Here is a 19,260-nt window from a genome sequence, read left to right as displayed (position 1 = left end):
TGTTCAACGATAGAGCTGTTTGGTCAAGCAGTAGCTCCCCCTCCTGGTTCAAGCAATTTCAAGTTAGCAGGAACAACTCACCGGGTGAATACATCTTTTGATACAACTCCCTGCTTTTACCTGCTGCTGTCTGAATCATTTGGCATTTTACAGCCTTGTTCTTTCAGGAAGAAGTTTCTGTGATGGGAAGGAAGCTGTAAGAATGGCCAAAACATTTCATGTTCAGGACTGCAGAAGCTAGGAATGCTTCTGACACATGAAGAAGAGAGGACTTGTTACTACCTCAAGTTTATCCTCACTATATTTTAAAACTAACAAACAAAACACAAAGCTAAGTTTGGTATGCAACAGACATCTGCTTTATCTAGTGTATTCAATTTCTATTGTTTTTGAAACAACAAAAATAGTTACTTTTAATTACATCTCATGAAATGCTTGTAGACTTTATTTAAATAAGGGGAAATAAAGCCACACTTTTCTTAAGTACAGTACTGGTTTGTACTGGTTTAAGGGTCATACTACTTGAAGGAACCATTATTTTCTTCAGAGAGTAGCTACTCCTCCTTCTGGAAGACTGATAGAGCTGCTCAAAACTATTCTGCATGTAAATTCCAAGAGGTTTCCTTAGCATAACTTCCAACAAACAAAAGACAGAAAAAAAACTCTTGTATACAGTTTCAAGGCTGTAAGCTACTACTTTTCAGTTAACACGATCTCATTGAGCAGTTGATGACCATGAATGTGCGAATAGAAACCTGATTTTTTAAACAACTGTATCCAAAACAGCAGCCATCAATAACTATATCCATAGAAACGAGCCTTCACTTTGAAGAAAGAACAGTCTTGGTGTTAATTGGTGCTAAGCTATTGTGGGCAGCTCCAAGGAGACGTGTCTGGTCTCAAATGTTCATGTCAAGAACTTCCTCACAGCCTTTTCGTAGATGTCAGCACTGCCATGTTTCCTAAGGAGATCCAATGCCTGTTCATGTAATTCAGGAGGACACTGGGCTCCAGTGTGAAGGAGTACAAGGCAGCACTCCAGCACATCAGGGAACGGAAAGACCTGCACACACAAAAAACAGAAAGTGAGGTCTATGCTTTCAGTTAGAATTGCTCTACTACAACATATTCAAGCAGCCACATCTAGAAACACTGCTTTATGATATCTTTGGAAGGGACACTCATGAGTCACGTGGATTTCTTCCTCTTCTTCCCCAACATTAGCACATGTTTAACCAACTTTGCTCTCTTGTGCTCTATCACCATGACTGCTTTTAGTTATATTATAGCCTAGACAACAGGGATGATACAGCCTGGAGACAGGGCTTTCAATCTCATGATGTGTTCTTTGAACTGTTTCTAATCGATGTAGGCCTTACCTGACATTCGTGATTTCACTATCAAAACGGTTTCCCTAAGTGTAATTACTCTACATAGCAAAGGATTGCTTTTAGAATACACAGGAGAGATTCATACAAGATATCCCATCGACTTGTCTCATGCAGAAATTTTATCTACATGCTCAAACTGCATGGAGAAAATCATGCCTGAAGCAAGAATCTAACTCTGATGCCTCGAAATAGCTACAGGGTTAGTTCAGGGAATGGGAGGGTGATTCTTCCCACCTATGTCAGCCTGCCTGTATTTAAACTACTAGCACCTTTATCTTACAAACCTACAGTGCAGCTGTGGCACAAAGAAAGACCCTGCTCCTTCAGTATGTATAAAAAAAGATTATAGGACTGTAGCAGAAATACTAAGACACGGCCTGAAGTAGTGATGGAGCACCTGGTGGGAAGGCAGGGCCAGCCCAGGGGAGCTCGGACATGCAGGAGCCAGGATCCACCCCATCCCAGACCTCATCTAAGGGCTGGCAATGGAGGCAAGGCGTTCTCTTACTGGAGATCCCTGTCTACCTGAGGCCTTCCAAAGGTAAGCAATTTTCTTTTCCTTTTGTTTCTGTGTCCATGACTGATGCATTCAGGCTTGTCCTCGTTTGTTACAGCCTAGCACTTTGCTACTCCACTATAATTGCTGTACTTTCCCTCACATTACAGCATTTCAATGACTTAAAAAAAAAAAAAGAAAAAAAAAAGGCTGTTTTCTTTCAGAACGAAACTTACCTTTAAACTGTCTGGAAATTCTGCTAGTTTTTGCTTTGCTTCCAAGAGTCGCTTTGTTAGCTCAGGGAGGGTAATTGTTTCTTTTATCTCATCTTTACTGTTAAAAAAAGAGCAGGTGTCATGAGCAACTGTTTTGTTTAAATGACTGCATAGCCTCCCTGCTATAATCAGAGCATGGAGAGGGAAGGGAATGAGGTTAGACAAGCGTTGCACTTTCCTGTTCTTCCTGAGGTCCCAAATAATTGTTCAACAAAGAAACAGAACTCTTAAATCGTGGCTGTTCTCCCTGTTTCAAGCTGCCCTGCTTATTCATTGCATCAACACACCTATCAAAAAAGTTGTTCAACTCTATTTTCACACACATTTAGTGGTGCCTTGTGGAAACGCAAGACTTCTCAGACATACATTAAGTGTCCCTGAGCGATCAGTATGAGATGAAAAGTAACCTGAGCAAGTAAGAAATCCACTGCACAAACTAAAAAGCAACACTTTTCAATTCATTTCTTCACATTCTAAAGCTTACCAGTTGATCTGGCTGCTGTCAGAGCATGGTTTATCTGATTCATTCTCTGAACTCTGCTGCACGTTGTTTTCCTGGATATTTCCATTTGTGGCTTCCTGGAGATTATTCCTCTGATGCTGGTGGATCATGTCCGCTAAAATCTTCTGGACCTCAGCTATATCTCTCTGTGTGCTCTGTAAAGCAGCAATTGCTTCTGAAAGAAGCACTTTGCAGCCACTCAGTTTTGACTGTCTGTCTGCCAAATTGACTGGGCTAGTTCTTGAGTCACTTTCTGTCTTGCATCTATGAAATTCAATAGTATTGTTGAGGTTTTCATTCATCTCAACTGCAGTTTGATCAGGGGTTTCTTCAGGAGAGGAGTGATCAGGAATACAACTCTGCTCAAGAGCTGTCTGCTCAGTGGGACACAACGCAGGATCCAAGGCAGCCTTTTGCAAGGCAGGAGAATCTTTGGGTGGGTTCCACCATAGATCGTACAGCAGTCCATAAGCCACAAAGCTCTCTAAACTTCTGCAAGCATCAATGCTTTGAGAGTTTGCATTGTCCAGCTTGTCTCTCAGGTAATCACAGCCTAATAAAAATAAAAAAAGTTACAAATATAGAAAGATTTCCAAATAAAAAAGACCAGATCTAGTAACTGAATGGCTATCCAGAAGACCCAGATGAGAGATTTACTCAGATGGCAGCAGAGCGATGCTGGAAGCAGAAAAGCTGAGCTTCCTTTCAGTCAGGAACCTTGATCACACAATGGCCACCACCCTGATTCCATGGGCCATTAAGTGACACAGACGTAGCATGGAACAATGCCACAGGTTTCCATATAATGGGAATGTTTTACGCCTTCAAATTGTTGTTATGCCTGTAAGATTAATGGACATACAGCTCTGCTTATGAGGCAGATTCCTGTATGTGTCACTGCCAGGAGATGTACAAGAAGAGACTTACCTTCAGGAAGGAAGATACTGCAGATCTCTTGCATCAGAGTAAAATTGCCAGCATCATAACTACGGGTCACAGCACCAAGAATACTTTTCACTACCTCATCCCAGGCAGCAGCCTGATAGCTCAGTGCTGCGAGGGTCAGATCATGGGAGATATAGAAAAGCACCTAGAGGAAGCAGCAGAGAGCACAATTAATAGTTTTACTGCTAAGTATGAATGGCTCCCTTGTTAAAACCTTTACAGAGAAGACCAAAAGCATATGACTTAACCAAGAGAAATTTTAACAGTGATGTAACTTATATAGTCTCCTTTATATAGGAAATCAGAGTGTCTTTAGATGTCTTGTCACTGTAATAATGAGCAGCTGTGCTTGTCTTTGTCCTCTTAAGAGGCTGAGAAGGTTGCTAATGGTCAGTGACCCACCAAGGGCAAGGATGCAGGAACATCAGTCTATGACCTGAGCTCTATTGTATTTTAACAAGCATCCCTGCCTCTCCTGGCTGTTCTAAACAAAACTTTGTATCACAGCTGAGAATACTCAGCTACACTAGTTGCTCCCACCCAGCACATGTGTGATCTCAGTGCTCATCACTGACACCACATGTCAGCTCCTAATCTACGCAGAAACACACTGGCAGTATGGAAGCTGCCCAGCTGTCTTATCATTAACTCTCTCAGACTGTAACCTCATCCTGCAGCAGAAAGCCATCCCCTGGAAACAGCTCACAGGACACCACAAAGTGGCTGTGTGGCTGCACACATCGTAGGGAGGCTTAGTGTGCATACAGACCTCAGTCCAATTACCTGCTTTGGGTGAGTGTTGCTGGTGGAAAGAGGATGCTCAATACTGCGCAGTTGCTCCCACACACATGTGGCTTTTTCAGTGGTGTTCATGCCCAGTACCTTCTGCCAAACTTCTATTACCATGTCAAAAAAGGAGGCAACTCTGTTCAGCTCCCAGTCGTGGTAACAGGGAGGCACGGGGCTTTTTCGATTGCAGGGATTTCTTTCACTAAGGCACTTACAAAGCAGTTCGTTGAGGCAGAAAACAAGTCTTTGCCCCTTTAACCAGAGAAGAAAAAAAAAGAGCATTGAGCTGAAAAGTAATCTCTTACTGATTACTCCAAGTGGCCAAATTAAAAAACAAGGCTAGTAGCAGATCGCTGGTGATAGCATACTTCACAACTGCAGCTCCAAAGGAAAAGTACTGACAGAGGCTCTAAGGTCAGAAGGAAACATCAGAACAAGCAAAGGTAACATTCTGCTTCTCAGTCTGTGCTATAAGAAACTCCTGGATTAAGCCCCTAACAGCAGATGGAGGTCCAGTGAGAACATTCATTCATCTAATGGAAACAGTGAATGCTCTTTAATTTGTCTCGTTATGATCAGAATTATGTACTAAAAAAAGAAATTTGTACTGTATAATTATAAAAAAGAACCACAATAAAACAAAAGCAAACAAAAACCTTCTGAACCCCCTCTCTTAGGCATGTAGCACACCTAGAGCCTGTGTTCCTCCTCACACACCCCTTTTCTCTGCAAAGACACCTTATTTTGAAGTGTCACTGCAATAAACTAGCAAAATGTTTTGAGGCAGAACAAGCTCAGGGCTACCTGTGGACTGCTAATACACAGGAAGACGTGTAAAGTTAAACAAGTTAATCTGGAGAGAGATGATGCTAAAATAAAGAAAGGAAAGAACAAGACTCACAAATAACGTTTTCTGTTCCTGAAGGACTTCCTGCGCTCCAACCCAGTTCCTGGATAACAGCATTTCTTGGGCACATCTGAAAGACAAACTTGCTGACAATTCCTCCTCTCCAGATATCAGAGCAAGCTCAGCAGCAGTTTTAAGGGATGCCACATCCCCCTTCTTTGCCAACACCTTAACTGCATCGTAGGGCGAGGAAGCCCCCAGATAACTGAAACGAGAAAAAAGCAAATTGACTCCAGGGCACACAGCCTAATGCTCTAGAATGAAACTTCTGGTGGCATGTATACCATGCATGGCTCAGAAGGGTAATGCAGATAGAACAGATTCAACAGACAAAAATTAGTGCCTCTGTCTGTATACCAACTGAATCCTTTTCAGAAGTGTGAAAACTCCAAAAATTGCCAGAGCTGAAATCATTGTCAAACAAAGCCACTGCACTATTCCAGGCCCAAATATTCCAAATATTAGATATTTCAGTAATCACAGATGTGAAGCCCTCCATTCTGTCTTCTAACTAGTAACACTTACCATTTAGCAGCCATGGAATAATGACCATCTTTTTCTAACAGAGCTGCCCAACTGGTGTAGAGATCCTTCAGAATTGGATCTTCTGGACGCAACCTGGCCTTAGCAATTACAATTGCTTCCCTAATGCACATAAGAGAAACCAGACAGAAGATTGATTGTATTAAAAATATATATAAATACCTTCTCCTTTCATAAAGGAAGCATCTCTTGTATTAAAAAAAAAAAACCTACCCCAAGTATTTTATGAAAAAAAAAAAAGAAGAAAAAGAATCTAAACAAAAACATGCAACAACCTGTAAAAATTATTCACTTTCAGGAGCTCGACAGCTTCATACACTTTATGGATGGACAGGAGATGGGAGGCAGCCTTCACATACTGCTCCTGAAAACACAGCTGCTTTGCAAAGGCTTCTACTGTCCAAACCCAAGCCTGATATCCAACTGCAAAAGAGAAGGCAATACAATTACAGGCAAAATTCCTGGTTTCTTCAAGAATTCATTGGTTTCTTCAACATGTACTTCTTCTCTACCCCCACCTAGGTACTTCATTCACCTCTCTAAGGCAAGCTATTTGAGGCAATAAAACAGGACAAAGCTTGGACTTGAACACAACTTTAGGACTTCACTAACAGTGAAATAACTTAAAAATTAACTTCTAAACCAACAGCAAGCCAGGACTGCTATGTACTGCAAAGTACCATCTTTGTCCTTGGAAGTACAGCCTGCTTCTCTGAAAAGCCCCAAAGGAAATCACTTTATTTTCTGCTGTACTAATCAGATGGTGCTTGTGGGAACATCCAGGCTTTGTCAAAAATTTGTGCTTTATTTTCGTCATCGTACTGTTAAAGAAGCAACCAGTATCCAGTCCAGAAGAGTCATGAGTTTAGAACCCAGAGCTAACACAACGAGGTGAAATTTGGCAGCTAATTCCATCTGCTTATGTGTTAAAAGAGCAAACATACCCATGGGTGACATTGCTACCAGCTGGTCTGTCAGCTCTCCCCTCTCAGCAGCAGCCTGGAGCACACCCTTCATGTCTCCTTTCCACAACATAAGCTGCTGAAAGAGCTCTGGATGTCCATTCTCCAAGTGATGTTGTCCTGTTTGAAGTAAACACACTTCCTAGTTACGTGTCAGCATGAGTGCACCACTATTATTTGACACAGTAAAATACCTTGTCAGAAAAGAGCTAGTTGAGGCTTAAGGCATTTTAAGATTGCATTTGAAAGCTGTAAAAACTGTTTGGGAAAAGTAAGCCTTTTGTTTTCTTCAAGCAGACCCGCATTCTTAATTCTGCACTTAAATACACAGTAGAAGTTTTCTCCTTAAATATCACAGTGACAATGGACATACTGCCAGACTGGGCTCATTATTCCACTTACCTTCCACATCAATCATGTTGTGCAGTGAAGCTCTGTCTGTGAACAGCCCCAAGTGGATTCGATTCTGGAGGTCAGGGGACACATCTTCATTATGATCTAACACAGATAAAGATAATGAACATTTAGGATTTGATACAACACAGGAAACCAGGATGTGCCAAGTCAGCATACTGCTCTGCTATACTCAACTACTGCAAATACTTCTGTCTTCCACTTTCCAGCAGATTTAAGAAGCTTGCACATTTGCAGATCGTCACTCAGAACTAAATTTGAGTAAAAGAATGTTGTGTGTGCAGGATATTTACTCCAAATCAAACGTAGGAAATTCTCTTGCATGCTCTGAATCTAAGGAAAAATACTGAGATGAGAAAAATATCTTCCTGATGATTTATTTTCCCTTTCACCTTGTGAGGGTAAGATTGTATAGCTATCTCTGTACTGCAGGATCCTAGACAAAACCTGTCTGGAGTGCCTTCAGAGTGCCACAGCATTACAAGAGATCACCATTTCCAGAACTTAATGCCAAGCTGTCCAGATCGAGTCCTTGGATTCATGACATGCTTCTGAATACTTTAGAGCACCTTCCCTTCAGGTATTGTACCCAGTTGATCATAGAGGGGAAGCTGTAGTTTAAGACTGATACCTTTGGTTTTCAGACATGTAGCCAGCCTCAAGCAATCCTGATGCAATTCATCTTTTGATCTGTGATCCATGGATGTGGTGAAGGGTAAAATAGAGCGAGGTTTCCTCTTCTTCAGAGAGGCGTCAGGAGCTGAAAAATCCATATATTTTAGTCACTGTTGCACAGAGAGAGCACAACTCTGATATATGCAAAAGCCAAAGACAAAACACCAAACCTACCAGTTCTTCACAGAGGAAAATAAAAAACAGATGCTCAATGGACACCTGCATCTCTATTACGATAATGCTAACTTTCAAACACTGATGGCTTTGTCTGTTTTCCTGCCCAGCCTGCCTGGACTAAAACTTACAACTAGAAGGCCCACATTAAACAACTATTCAACTGACTTGGCAAGCAGGGCAAGTGAGAGACTTGAAACATTTATGAGAATCTAAGAATACACTCTTCTTTTTCCACTACTCAGTAATAACAGAAGATGCAGTCAAGCCAGTCAAGAATGAAGAACTGTTTTGAGACAGGGCTGCTGCAAGTACATGAAACATACTAACCTGGTCTCTCTTTAGGTGGATCCTTTTTCACAGGAGTGGCTTTCTGGGTTACAAAAGGTTTTGACAAGCTGAATGAAGAGTAATCATATGCAGATGAAGATGTATCCTTGGACACTGCACAGTTAGATGATTAAAAATGATTAAGAAAGGATAAACAATACATGGAGAAGCCTGCAGCCATAACTGACATATTAATGTTCTGCAACAGCAATTTCAGATTATGCAGAAAGCAAGCTTTGCTTTGTCATGTAACTTAATAGCTTTTCAAGGAAAGGAAATAATAAGAAAACATTACAGAACTGTAAAAAAAAAAAGTACCTAAGATAGAAGACATTAATGACATTCTATTAGCATTAAGATTTATCACCAGAAATCAACAGTCATCAAAAATGACACTGTTCCAAGGCAAACACAGTTAACTTTGTATGTTAGTCCAGAGTCTCTTATTTAAAGACAACTAGTTCCAAACCAGTTTCTAAAGCTATGAAAGGTGTTATGGAATCATACTTCCTTCAAGTGGACTATTTCAACAAAACTGTTTCCTGCAGAAAGATGTTAGGCTTGCTGATGCTCTGAAGGCTAAGCATTCTGGAAGCCACTAAACAGAGTCAATTAAATTATTACCAGCCAAGGAATCTTTATCAGGCAACTCTGTCTCAGGAGCTTCTTTTTCTCCTTCATGGTCAGACACTCCATTTTCCTCTAGCAATGTATCCTTCACGCTCTCATCTCCATTCATGGCATCACTTAGATCTTGCTTGCCTGGACTCTTTCCTATAGGCTTTTTCTTCTTCTTGGCCTTTACTTTTGGTTGGATACTTCTTTTTTTCTCCAATTCTATACTTTTTCTGCCTATAAAAGGTCACAAGAAAGTTACTTAGATATTATCTGTAGAGATTTTTTAGGTATATGCTGTTTGCCTCTCAAGATCAACACTGAGTTTGCAAATAAGAATACAACTGAATTTAAACCTGACAACATTTATTCCTAAAGGGGCAGCAGGCAGAACTGAATTCAGCATAAAAGCTTCACTGTCATTTCAACATAGCAAACCTCTATTTCCCAGCTCCCAAACCACCTTCAGGAAAGGATCTTTGAAGATACTTACCCTGAGGGGGCCGTGTATGCTCCTGCTTTGAGATGAGCCACTTGTGAACAGAAAAATCATCAGCTCCAGTGTAAACAGTATCTGAATCCACTGGTGACCACTGGACACACAGCAGCCGGCCCTGATGCCCTCGGTAGTTGCAGAGTGGTTCTTCCTTCATAACATCCCACACCTTATGGGCAACACAGAAACCTAATTACTTAGAAAGCCTCCTCCACCCATAAAACTCTATGCTCCCTGGTTAGCAGTTTGCATTTGTAGGAGCTTGTCTAATGAGCTTGTAGAGATATTTCAATTACCAGCAAGGAAAAAGAGGAAATTCAGAAAGCTTTCTTTTTTTTTGTACCAATATGCTTGCATTATGTATTTCTTAAGAATCCAAGAATGCTAATATGAAAATGATAACAAATGGATTTACAAATCAAATTGCAAGGTGCAAAACCACACCTACTGCCCAGCTTCCCTCTGCTCATTCCCATAGGTCTGAACTAAAAGCCTTCTTCGTAACATTCTCACTTGTTCAGTGTGTTGGAAAAGTAGGAATAAGCAAAAGGAAAAATATATACCTCTGTATCAGGCATCCAGAATAAGATTGCTGCCAAGGGTACATATGCAGTAATTAAGTAGCTAAACTCACAAAAGCTTTGCTGTTCAGTCAACTTGGCTGTAAAATAGTGCAGAAAGGATGATTTGGAACTAAAAGAAATACACTTCTGAGTGTCTGTAGAGAAATACCTGTGCAGTGCCATCATAGCAAGCTGATACCAATCTTCCCTCATGGTGGGGACTCCAAGAGAGACTTGTGACTTTTGCTGTGTGTCCCGCCAGAGTTCGAAAAGGCTCTGTTATTGTCAAAGGACTTTCTGAAGTACTCTCTGAAAGAAGAAATAAAAAGATAATCTATGGCTAGCAATACAAACCAAGAATAAACCAAAACAAGATGCCAAGACATGGTATAGAATCTGCAAACCATTACCTATGACACTCTTCAGATTATGCACATAGATAATGGCATTGACTGAGCCTGAAGCTATCAAGTAACTCAACTCTGGATCACTCCCATGCTCGTGATGCCAACGAATAGCATTAATCAGTTTGTGATGCTGCTGGATAGTGCAGAGCAACTTCAAGCTTGGAGCCTGAAATATTTCAATTGACCTGAAATGCAAGAATAGCAATGTAAGAAATCTTCTAGTCAGTGAAAACGTGATCTTCTTTTGTTTGTCCTGCATGAGAAGAATGACGATCTATGAAACTAAATGAGATTTTCTGTTCTGGATCCAAGTCACACTCTGATTTAGTACATAAAGAAAGTGTGCTTCAATCATGAGTAGATTCTTGAAAAATGAAGTAACGTGATGTCATAGATCCTCCATACCAAGAGCAACTAAATGTAATATCAGCGAAGAGCCAAACCAGGACAACAAAAGTACTTTTGCCTCATAACAGTGATTTCTGTGGGTTACAGTTGTGTATGCACCAATCCTGACAAGTGAAACATACCCATCTTCGTTGCCAAGGGCCAAGAGTTTACCATCTGGTTTCCAGCTGATCTCTGTACGTGCAGGCAGTTTGTGCTGCGGAGAGAAGACAGGGCTATTACCAGCCATCACACAAACTCCTAGGTCTTTCTTCCATACATCAACAAAACACAACTGGCAGCTAGACAGAATTACTATTAGCCTGCAAAACAGAAGCCACACGAGTGTCCGCTGCATTCTGTAGCACTGACATAAGTTTGAGCAACTGAGGACGGAATGAACTGCAAGATGATGCAAGAACCAGTGACTGTTTTTATCAGTGCAGTGAAATGTCTCAAATGAAATCTGCCTGGATTCCAAAAGGACCTTGATGCTCCATCTCCTTATGCTTCTTAGAAAGCCATAGATGTTCCAAGAAAATTCAGAAGCCTACAACTACAGAGCTACAGCAATTATATAGCCACAAATCCATAGAAATAGAAAAAAATGACACTCACTTTGATTGAATTAGTGTCTCTGATGGTTTTGTTGATGTCATTTGCTTCTCCACTAAGTTTCCAAGGATTGTGTTGAAAAACAATACCTTCTCCAGCACAACTATATAAAGTTACTGAGGGGCTTTCACCTTCTTCTCCTATTCCACAGAGAAAAAAAAATATCAGAAAAAACTATGTTCTTCATCAGTCTTAGGAAAAGCAATTACTCTCACTATAAATCAAAACATTACTTTAAAATGCTGTATGTCTGCTTTGATTCTCTATGATCTGTAAGCAAGAAATTCTCAAAATACAATCCTCTGAAAGGACCTCTGACTCAAAATCTCTCCATAGCACAATTGCTGCACATGCTAAAACTCCCTTTAAGTTCTGGTCAATAAAAAACCCCAGGTTGCATAATATGATCAACGGAGCTGTTCAGTTCTAAAGATAGAAACACACTCATGGAGCTAAAGAATCTGTATCTGATCCTACAATTACTTTGGAGAGCCTATACTGATAGTTACTTGTTTGCAACATGCTGAAACATGTGGTGTTGTACTCTACTCCCACCTACTTCCTAAAGCTACTAGAATTCAAAATACAGAACAGATTATTTTGTTCCCTTGCGAAACTATTCACAATTCCTCAAGCAGAACACATCCTTAGTGGATAGAAAGTCAGCTACCAAGGAAACGAGGCTCATATTCTTAAGGAAGGAAAGTACACCAACTCTGTGGCATTTGTGTGCTCTGTATGGATTTCCTAATTTGTAACAGGACGTTGTAACACTCACCAGAAGACAGAGGAGGAGTTGGAGGTCCCCAGGCTAATGTGTATACAGTCCTCTTGTGGTAAGTACTGGAGATCTGAGGTGGCTTATTCTTAGCACTGTGCAGTAAGTAGATAAGGAAGGAGTAGTCAGATTTCAGCAAAGGGAAATACAGAATAAAATACAGAACAAAACAAAAACAAACCAAAACTAAACCAAATCCAAAACAGCAAAAAAACCCCAAAGCAATCAAAGTAATATATTTCCAGTGGTGAAAACAGACAACAGGTGCTGTAATATACTGAAGCAATGGCTCAGCCAAGCCTTGACACCTCCTGCAGAACAATACTAAAATCAGAACCAAAATGTCTTAATGAACTGCACCTGCACACTGCTCATTTTATGAAACTTTTTCTGGCCAAAGTCTTCCTTGACTGATGACTTCCAGCAGCTGACTGTTACACAACCTGACAAGGTTACCTTAGGAGCTACCAGACATAATGAAGAGGTGAAAAGATGCACTTAAAATCCATCTGACTACTTTTAATTTATTTTGAACTATTACCTAATAATAAGTGTATTCCTCGGGAAAGACCACATCACCTACTCATGCTGCCATACCAACAGGATCTGACACTAATGAATTTGAAAACTACTTCCTTACCTGCTGGAGAAGGTGTCAAATATGCCAACTTTTCCATCATCTGTTCCAAAAGCCAAGCAACCTTCTTTAGCTGGATGCCATGCTAACTGCAAGAAAAACGGAAAGAGCCCCATGACAACAAAAAGAATTGACAATTTATTTTAAACAATAAACAAAAAGTTAAGCATTGAAACCAAAGAGCAAACACTGTCCCTTATATCCACCCTGCCAACTACAGGGACTCAGTTTAACAACGCTGTGATGAGAATCAAAGACATTCACCAGTTACTGGGGCAAGATGAAGGGAACTCAAATCACTGAAATACTACCTGATATCTACATTACAACATAGAAATAAAGGATATTTTAAAACAGTGAGAAAGCTTTAGGCATGATCAACTACCATGTTTTGATGCTACCACCTTCTACTAGACATTAGCTTTTAACCAATTGCTGGTCAAACACAAACTGAAGACCTCCATGCCAGTTTTTCACATGTCAAACTTCTTAGCACACCAAAAAAAAACAGAGGGTGATGCAAGGAATGATCACAAAAGTGTACAACACCAAGCAGGTGATAAAATAACAACCTGAAATTCAGCTTATTTTCAGTATGTGTAATGTAAATGCTCTAAAAAGGTCTAAAATGTATTGTTCAATCTTAAAATTTGTATCAAACGAATTAAGAACAGAAGTAACAGCTTGGCATTACAGTATTTAGCTGGGAAAAACCTTCTTCAGAGTGAAAGAAAAACATTATTAAAAGAGAAAAATGGAGGAAGGAGAGAAAAAAACAGGAATCAAAAGCACACTTACAGCTGTAACCTTAGATTTTATGCTTTGCCAGTAGGTTTTAACATCATAGATGTTGCTCATAGACAAGGTATTCCACACACGGATCATGCTGTCTCCAACACCAATGGCAAGACAGCCTGGGTCCACAGGGGAGAAGGCAAGACTATAAACAAATCCCCCAAGTGAAGGCATCGTCCAGCTACAATCCAGAGTTGATAGGTCCCAGCACTTTACCTAAAGAATATTTAAGGAACAATGAGTGATAAATTTAAAGCAGCCGGTATGGTAGGGAAAAAACGAAGCACAGGTGAGAGGAAGACTCAAAGCATGCAATGTATGGTTTAATTCTCTGATCCTCTTCTGAATTCAAAATAGGAGGCTCTCTGCTGCCTTTAAATGGAAAACAAACCACTCAAACCAAACAACACTCCCCTCCTACCCTGCCACCCCCCCACCAAAAAAATAAAAATAAAAATAAGGCAGATACAGTAATCTCCAGCTACTAAATGTTTAATTTTCAAGCTCAGAGGGCATAACCATTCTGTCCACCACGGTAAAAGCTTGAGCTTACAAACTAACAAAGAAATGCACAACTTGTGCACAGAATAAACCTTGAGCCATGCTGTTATAAAAGGCAGAGATAAGCCTGCTTTAGGAGGAAATACACGGTGATAAAAGCAGTAGTTGCACTCCATCAAGCTGAACTGACCCTGTTATTTTGATGTTAATTTAAAAATCGGTTCTTACATCTCTATCCATTGAAATGGAAAGAAGCAGGTCTTTGTCTTGATGCTTCAGGGAACACAGATTGAACACAATACGGGAGTGATTTTGTCCTTCTGAAGATCCCAAAAGCGTCCACTTGCGTTTTCCAGGTTGGGTCAAATCCCAGTGCAGCAGTTCTCCTCTGCAAAATATAAAGTGCCTATCTCTCACTGCTCACTTTAAAAAACAATTAATACAGACTATCAGCGCTAATGCACAGACTGCAAAGTGTAGGTAATACACAGACACATGCACTACACATCCCTCTACAGAGATAAAACTACTCTACAGATACCCATTTTTAATCACATTGGAAGTGTACATGTCATATATTTCCATTAAATGGGCACAATTTAAACACAATTAAAAAACACAATTAGTACCATTAGCAGTCAGTACCCAGTTAGGTTATTAGATGAACTGTGGGCAAATAACAGTTCTCTATCTCAGCCTGTCCTCTCTCTGGATATACCAGGAAGAAAGGAAGGAATGAAGATGGGGGTGTCAGTGTTTCCTGCCAGTTCTTCAAACATCTATGAATTAATTTACAATTGCTGTCTGCACCTAACCTGCTTTGTCTCCTACTTACCCAAAAGAGCTGGATACAATTTCTGTGGGACGACCACAAGGCCAATGAACAGTGAGCCAAATACGTTCTTTAACAGCAGGATCAACAGCTCCACCTCTTCTCTTTGTGGGTGGCAACTTCAGAGTCATTACACCTGCAGAAAAGAAAAGGATCATCTAGACTTTGTACATCAAAACTTTCTGATAGAAAAAAAGTCATGTGAATCTGAAAGTATGCTTCCCACTCTTTCAACTACTGGGTTAGCAAATGAAACCTGCAGTTAGGCAAGAGCACTTCAACCATACTATAGTCTCACTTAGATTATTAATCTGACTTACTTCTGCCTTTATTACAGCTCCATATTCGTATTGTCTGATCTTTGCTTCCTGAAGCCAAGTAACAACCTTTCTTCATGGCTGTATCTTGTTTCAGCTCCCCATTTGGAACATCACCTTCTTCTGAAGGAAACAGTATTGAAGTCCGTTATTATACTATAGAAGTGAAAACTCTAAAAATTAACTGAAAATCTATTATTCTGGATCAGAAAACGTTATATCTGAATTCATCAGTTACCTCTAATTAGCTACTTACTGACTCTATAGGGATAAGAAATTCAGTTCCCCAACAGGGACATTTTCCTGAGTTAAAACCCACTTCACACACAGTGTATCATTTCTACATACCATGGAGCTCATCTTGCCAAGCAGGTAACTTCCCTTCACCAGGCACAGGGCACCAGGCCAGACAATGAATTTCATCATCATGACCTCTTAACCGATGAAGAATTTCTTTTTTCCTGCTGATATCAATTATAACCACCATGCCATCCTTGTAGCTAAAAACAGAGATTTCAATTAATGACTAGATTCTCAGACCCTTGTGGAATAACACCTAATCTGATTACTAAGCTATTACTCAGGATCAGTATCTACACATTACAGAGAAACCCAATCACAAGTTGAAGGGAGACTATTCAACTTGAGCTCAGGTGTAGCACAAGCACAAATGCAGCTGCTTTCTCTTCAAGACGTGCAACTAGATGGTACATTTGGCTCCAAGAATAACACCAATTTATGACCAATAATGTTTTCAGAGTCTTAAAAAACAACGGTGGCTTTTATAAGAGGAAAACCTTTTCCTTTTCCACAAATAACTTTCATTCCCTCCCATCTCTTCTCTTTGTTCTCTTTCGAGAGGAGAAATCTGAGGGGCTTCTCACATTTCTGCTTCATTCAGTATAGTCTTGGGTGCCAAAGGACAGGAAAGGCAGTAGTTGACAAACACCTAATAAAACTATGGAACTCTCTTCAGATGAGGTAACCTGTGACAACCATTAAGGAGGTCTAATTAAAAAATACTAGTTTTAAGTAACTGCAGAGTTTAAACCAAACTCAGTCCTGTAAATTGTTACAGAATTGTACACATTGCACGTGTACGAATCAAAATGTCATTTCTACATTGTTGTATACAATTTGGAATAGAGCGAAAACAACAACAACAACAACCAGCCAATTCTTAATAACAGCCCTACAACTGTGTAGCAAAAAATCCAGACAAGACCCTTTCAGGTGAAGAACAGAAAGCAAAACGTAACACTTACCCAATAGCCACCAGGTTTTCATGATGAGGAGAACAAGTGAGACAAAAAATCGTCCGAGGCTCTGGGAAGAATTGCTGGCTATCGCTTCTGCTATGCCAGTAACAAACAATTACCCCTTTCTCATCACCAGATACAATCAAATCTTTCACAAGGGGTGACCAGTGTAACGCTGTGATTGCATTCTGAAGAAAGGCAATTGAACACATGTAAAGCCATCTAGCATGCTTGGCCACTAAATTCATTTTGTAGGTTCTTTAAAGAACTAAAGAACAAAATAAAGCAGCGGGCTCTTTTGAGATTGAAAACAGAATGTTGCTCTAACAGCCTGACTTTGTCGGCTGGCTACAGATCATCCTCAGAATGTGGTGAGGCCCTCGTGCTGCTGCCCAGAGAGCCGGGGATGCCCCATCCCTCGAGGTGCTCAAGCCCATGGATGGGGCCCTGAGGCTCATTTGGGCGAAGGTGTTCCTGCAGCAAGTCAGAACCCGATGGTCTTTGAGATCCCTTCCAACTCAACCATTCTGTGACTATAGCACAGGATAACGAGCAGAAACAAACCTGCAATCACTCCCCGACCTAAGCTGTCAGAGTCCACCTATCTGCCGCCGTCCCGAGCCGCAGTAACCACCCACGTGCGCGCTCTTCCCCTGCCCCGCGTGAGACGCCAAAGGCTACGGCTGCAAGGAGGCGCCGACAGCGACGAACCGCCCGCGTACGCCTAAGGCTACGGGAAAAACCCGCCCAGCAGCTCGAGCTCCCCCGCGCCCGGCTCTCACCTGGTGCAGGCCGTGCTCGCCCCGCGGGCTCAGGCCCGCCGCATCCCACAGCCGCACGCTGCCGTCGTCCGAGCCGCTGGCGCACAGAGAGCCGTGCTCGCGGTGCGGGCAGAAGGTGAAGGCGGCGATGCGCTCCGTGTGCCCGATGAGCTCCCCTGCACCGAGAGAAGCGCTGTGAGAACGCGGGATCCCCCACCCCCCACGCGCTCCATCCATCCCCCAACAGGGGCTCACGGCCGTACCGTGAAACGTCGGCGTAGCGCTGCTGACATCCAGCACGCTGATGCGGTGCCTGGCGGCGAAGCCGAAGAGCCGCCCGTCTCCGCTGGTGTCGCTGCAGCGGCTGCAGTACCAGTTGGGCGAGGCGGGCAACACCCGCACGGAGCCCGCCGCCATGGCCCCGCGCCGCGCCGCCGCCACACGCTCCAAGGGGCGGCTGGCGCCGAGCAAAGCGTCGCAAACTGTGGCAAAGCCGCCCAAACGCATCGCTACGCGTGCGCCGGGAACGGCGGCCGTAAAGCGAGGCGGGAAAGATGGCTGCGCGGTGTGCTGGTGGAGGCGGTGAGTGTGTGGGGGGCGGGCGCGGTGCTCTGCGGGTATCGCCCGCTCCTCCCCGGGCTCAGCTCGTTTCTTCCTTGCAGGTAGCGTCTGGCTGCGGGGCCTCCTCGGCTGGGTGCGGCCGGAGAGGTGAGTACTGGGCTCCGCCGGCCTGCAGCAGTACCGGGCGGGGGCTGTGGTTGCTGGGCCGCTCACCGTCCCTGTACCCGTCTTCTTGTGCACTCGGGCTCTGTGGCACGGTGAAGGTCTCTCTTTTGGCCGAGTTCTGCCACGTGCACATGTTTTTCTCTGTTCCATGGCTCATTGTGTGCTAAGATGGCATCTCCTGCACCCGTCTGTGCCCTCCCCAGTCACTGCTCTCCACCAGTAGCCGATCCTTTGCTCTGGAGGAGCAGCATAGGGGAGTGCTGATCGCTGCCCACTGCATCCCCCGTTTCAGAAGAAAAGCTGAGTGTGTGGTGCTTGAAATGCAGGACTTTTGTCTGCTGGAGCCTGCAGAGGTCAATCACAGAGCTCTGTCACTGAAGAAAATAAAATAAAGGCATACGTTGTTCTTGTGTTACTGTCCTTCAGCTCAGCTACATCTTTCACTGGTCTTGGTCAGTTCTTTTATTCTGTATGTCTCCCACCTGTTGCTTATGTATGTTTCTTCCTGTGAAGTTATGTAGTATTAAACTTACCCAAAAGAACAATTTGGATGTAGAGTATGAAAACTTGTGTTGCTTGTCACTTTCTTTTTCTGGCATTGTGTTTGTTTCCGCTTCCCTCTCTTGGAATTATGATTAAAAAAAAAATTGTTCTCTGGTGCTTTTTTCACTGTTATTTAGGCTGTGAAACTGCAAAATGATATTCCTGTGCTGGTCAAATATTGTCCCATATTAATCGATGGCATTATGTCTGGTGATGGTAAACTGTTGTTTTGATAAATAACCGGGGAAAAAAGTGCCAAACACTTTTTATTTAGTATCCTTTTCTCTATTGATATGTGAACACTTCCTAAGGTGTACAACACTTTTGTGAAGCTAATCAGCGTGTTCTGCTTGCCAGTCATTTTAAAATGTTTTGCCCAACTTGGCAGTCCACATAGAGTTGTTACAGCCTTGTTAAAGCTCCAAGGGTTTCATTTTGAACTCGTCAATTTCTTGCCGTTGTGAGCAGCTGCCAATACAGCTCGATCTGTCTGAATCTGAGTGAGCAAACTGACTGAAAGCTGAAAAAAAATTTATTTGCTGTCTTACATTGGTTTCCTTGCATTTTGAAAGCTGAGATTATTTTCCTTTTCAAATTTCAGGCAGTAGAAGTGCTTACATGCTTC

The 19,260-nt window shown here is 42.1% G+C and overlaps 1 protein-coding gene across 1 annotated transcript; it reads right to left on the bottom strand.

The window, feature by feature from the left end:
* Nucleotides 1–723: 723 nt before the first annotated feature.
* On the bottom strand, nt 724–17,796 carry GEMIN5 (gem nuclear organelle associated protein 5). The gene is made up of 28 exons (XM_065734667.1): nt 17,630–17,796; nt 17,388–17,542; nt 16,612–16,793; nt 15,695–15,846; nt 15,350–15,469; nt 15,033–15,165; nt 14,426–14,585; nt 13,700–13,912; nt 12,905–12,990; nt 12,265–12,359; nt 11,490–11,626; nt 11,015–11,088; nt 10,488–10,669; nt 10,247–10,386; nt 9,512–9,683; nt 9,028–9,255; nt 8,404–8,517; nt 7,856–7,984; nt 7,213–7,308; nt 6,793–6,930; nt 6,124–6,271; nt 5,831–5,950; nt 5,300–5,510; nt 4,393–4,650; nt 3,592–3,754; nt 2,647–3,217; nt 2,124–2,220; nt 724–1,063 (listed from the first exon to the last, which is right to left on the bottom strand). Exons 1-28 carry the CDS (start codon nt 17,781–17,783, stop codon nt 908–910), a joined length of 4,584 nt encoding a protein of 1,527 aa, XP_065590739.1. The 5' UTR covers nt 17,784–17,796; the 3' UTR covers nt 724–907.
* Nucleotides 17,797–19,260: the final 1,464 nt, after the last annotated feature.

This window comes from Cyrtonyx montezumae, unplaced genomic scaffold, assembly GCF_038088225.1.
Source record: "Cyrtonyx montezumae isolate F1298 unplaced genomic scaffold, pur_monq_1.0 scaffold_18, whole genome shotgun sequence".
Lineage (NCBI taxonomy): Eukaryota > Metazoa > Chordata > Aves > Galliformes > Odontophoridae > Cyrtonyx > Cyrtonyx montezumae.
The sequence above is the reverse complement of the archived record's forward strand: the minus strand, read 5'-3'. Positions and strand labels throughout refer to the sequence as shown.

What these genes read in the sequence shown, in the direction of transcription:
- GEMIN5 (XM_065734667.1), bottom strand. Translation starts at nt 17,783, where the DNA reads ATGGCGGCGGGCTCCGTGCGGGTGTTGCCCGCCTCGCCCAACTGGTAC. An exon ending in TAAAATCTAAGGTTACAGCT is followed by an intron (nt 12,991 to 13,699) that starts GTAAGTGTGCTT and finishes TTTTTCTTGCAG; the next exon opens with TTAGCATGGCATCCAGCTAA. An exon ending in AAAGTGAATAATTTTTACAG is followed by an intron (nt 5,951 to 6,123) that starts GTTGTTGCATGT and finishes TATGTGCATTAG; the next exon opens with GGAAGCAATTGTAATTGCTA.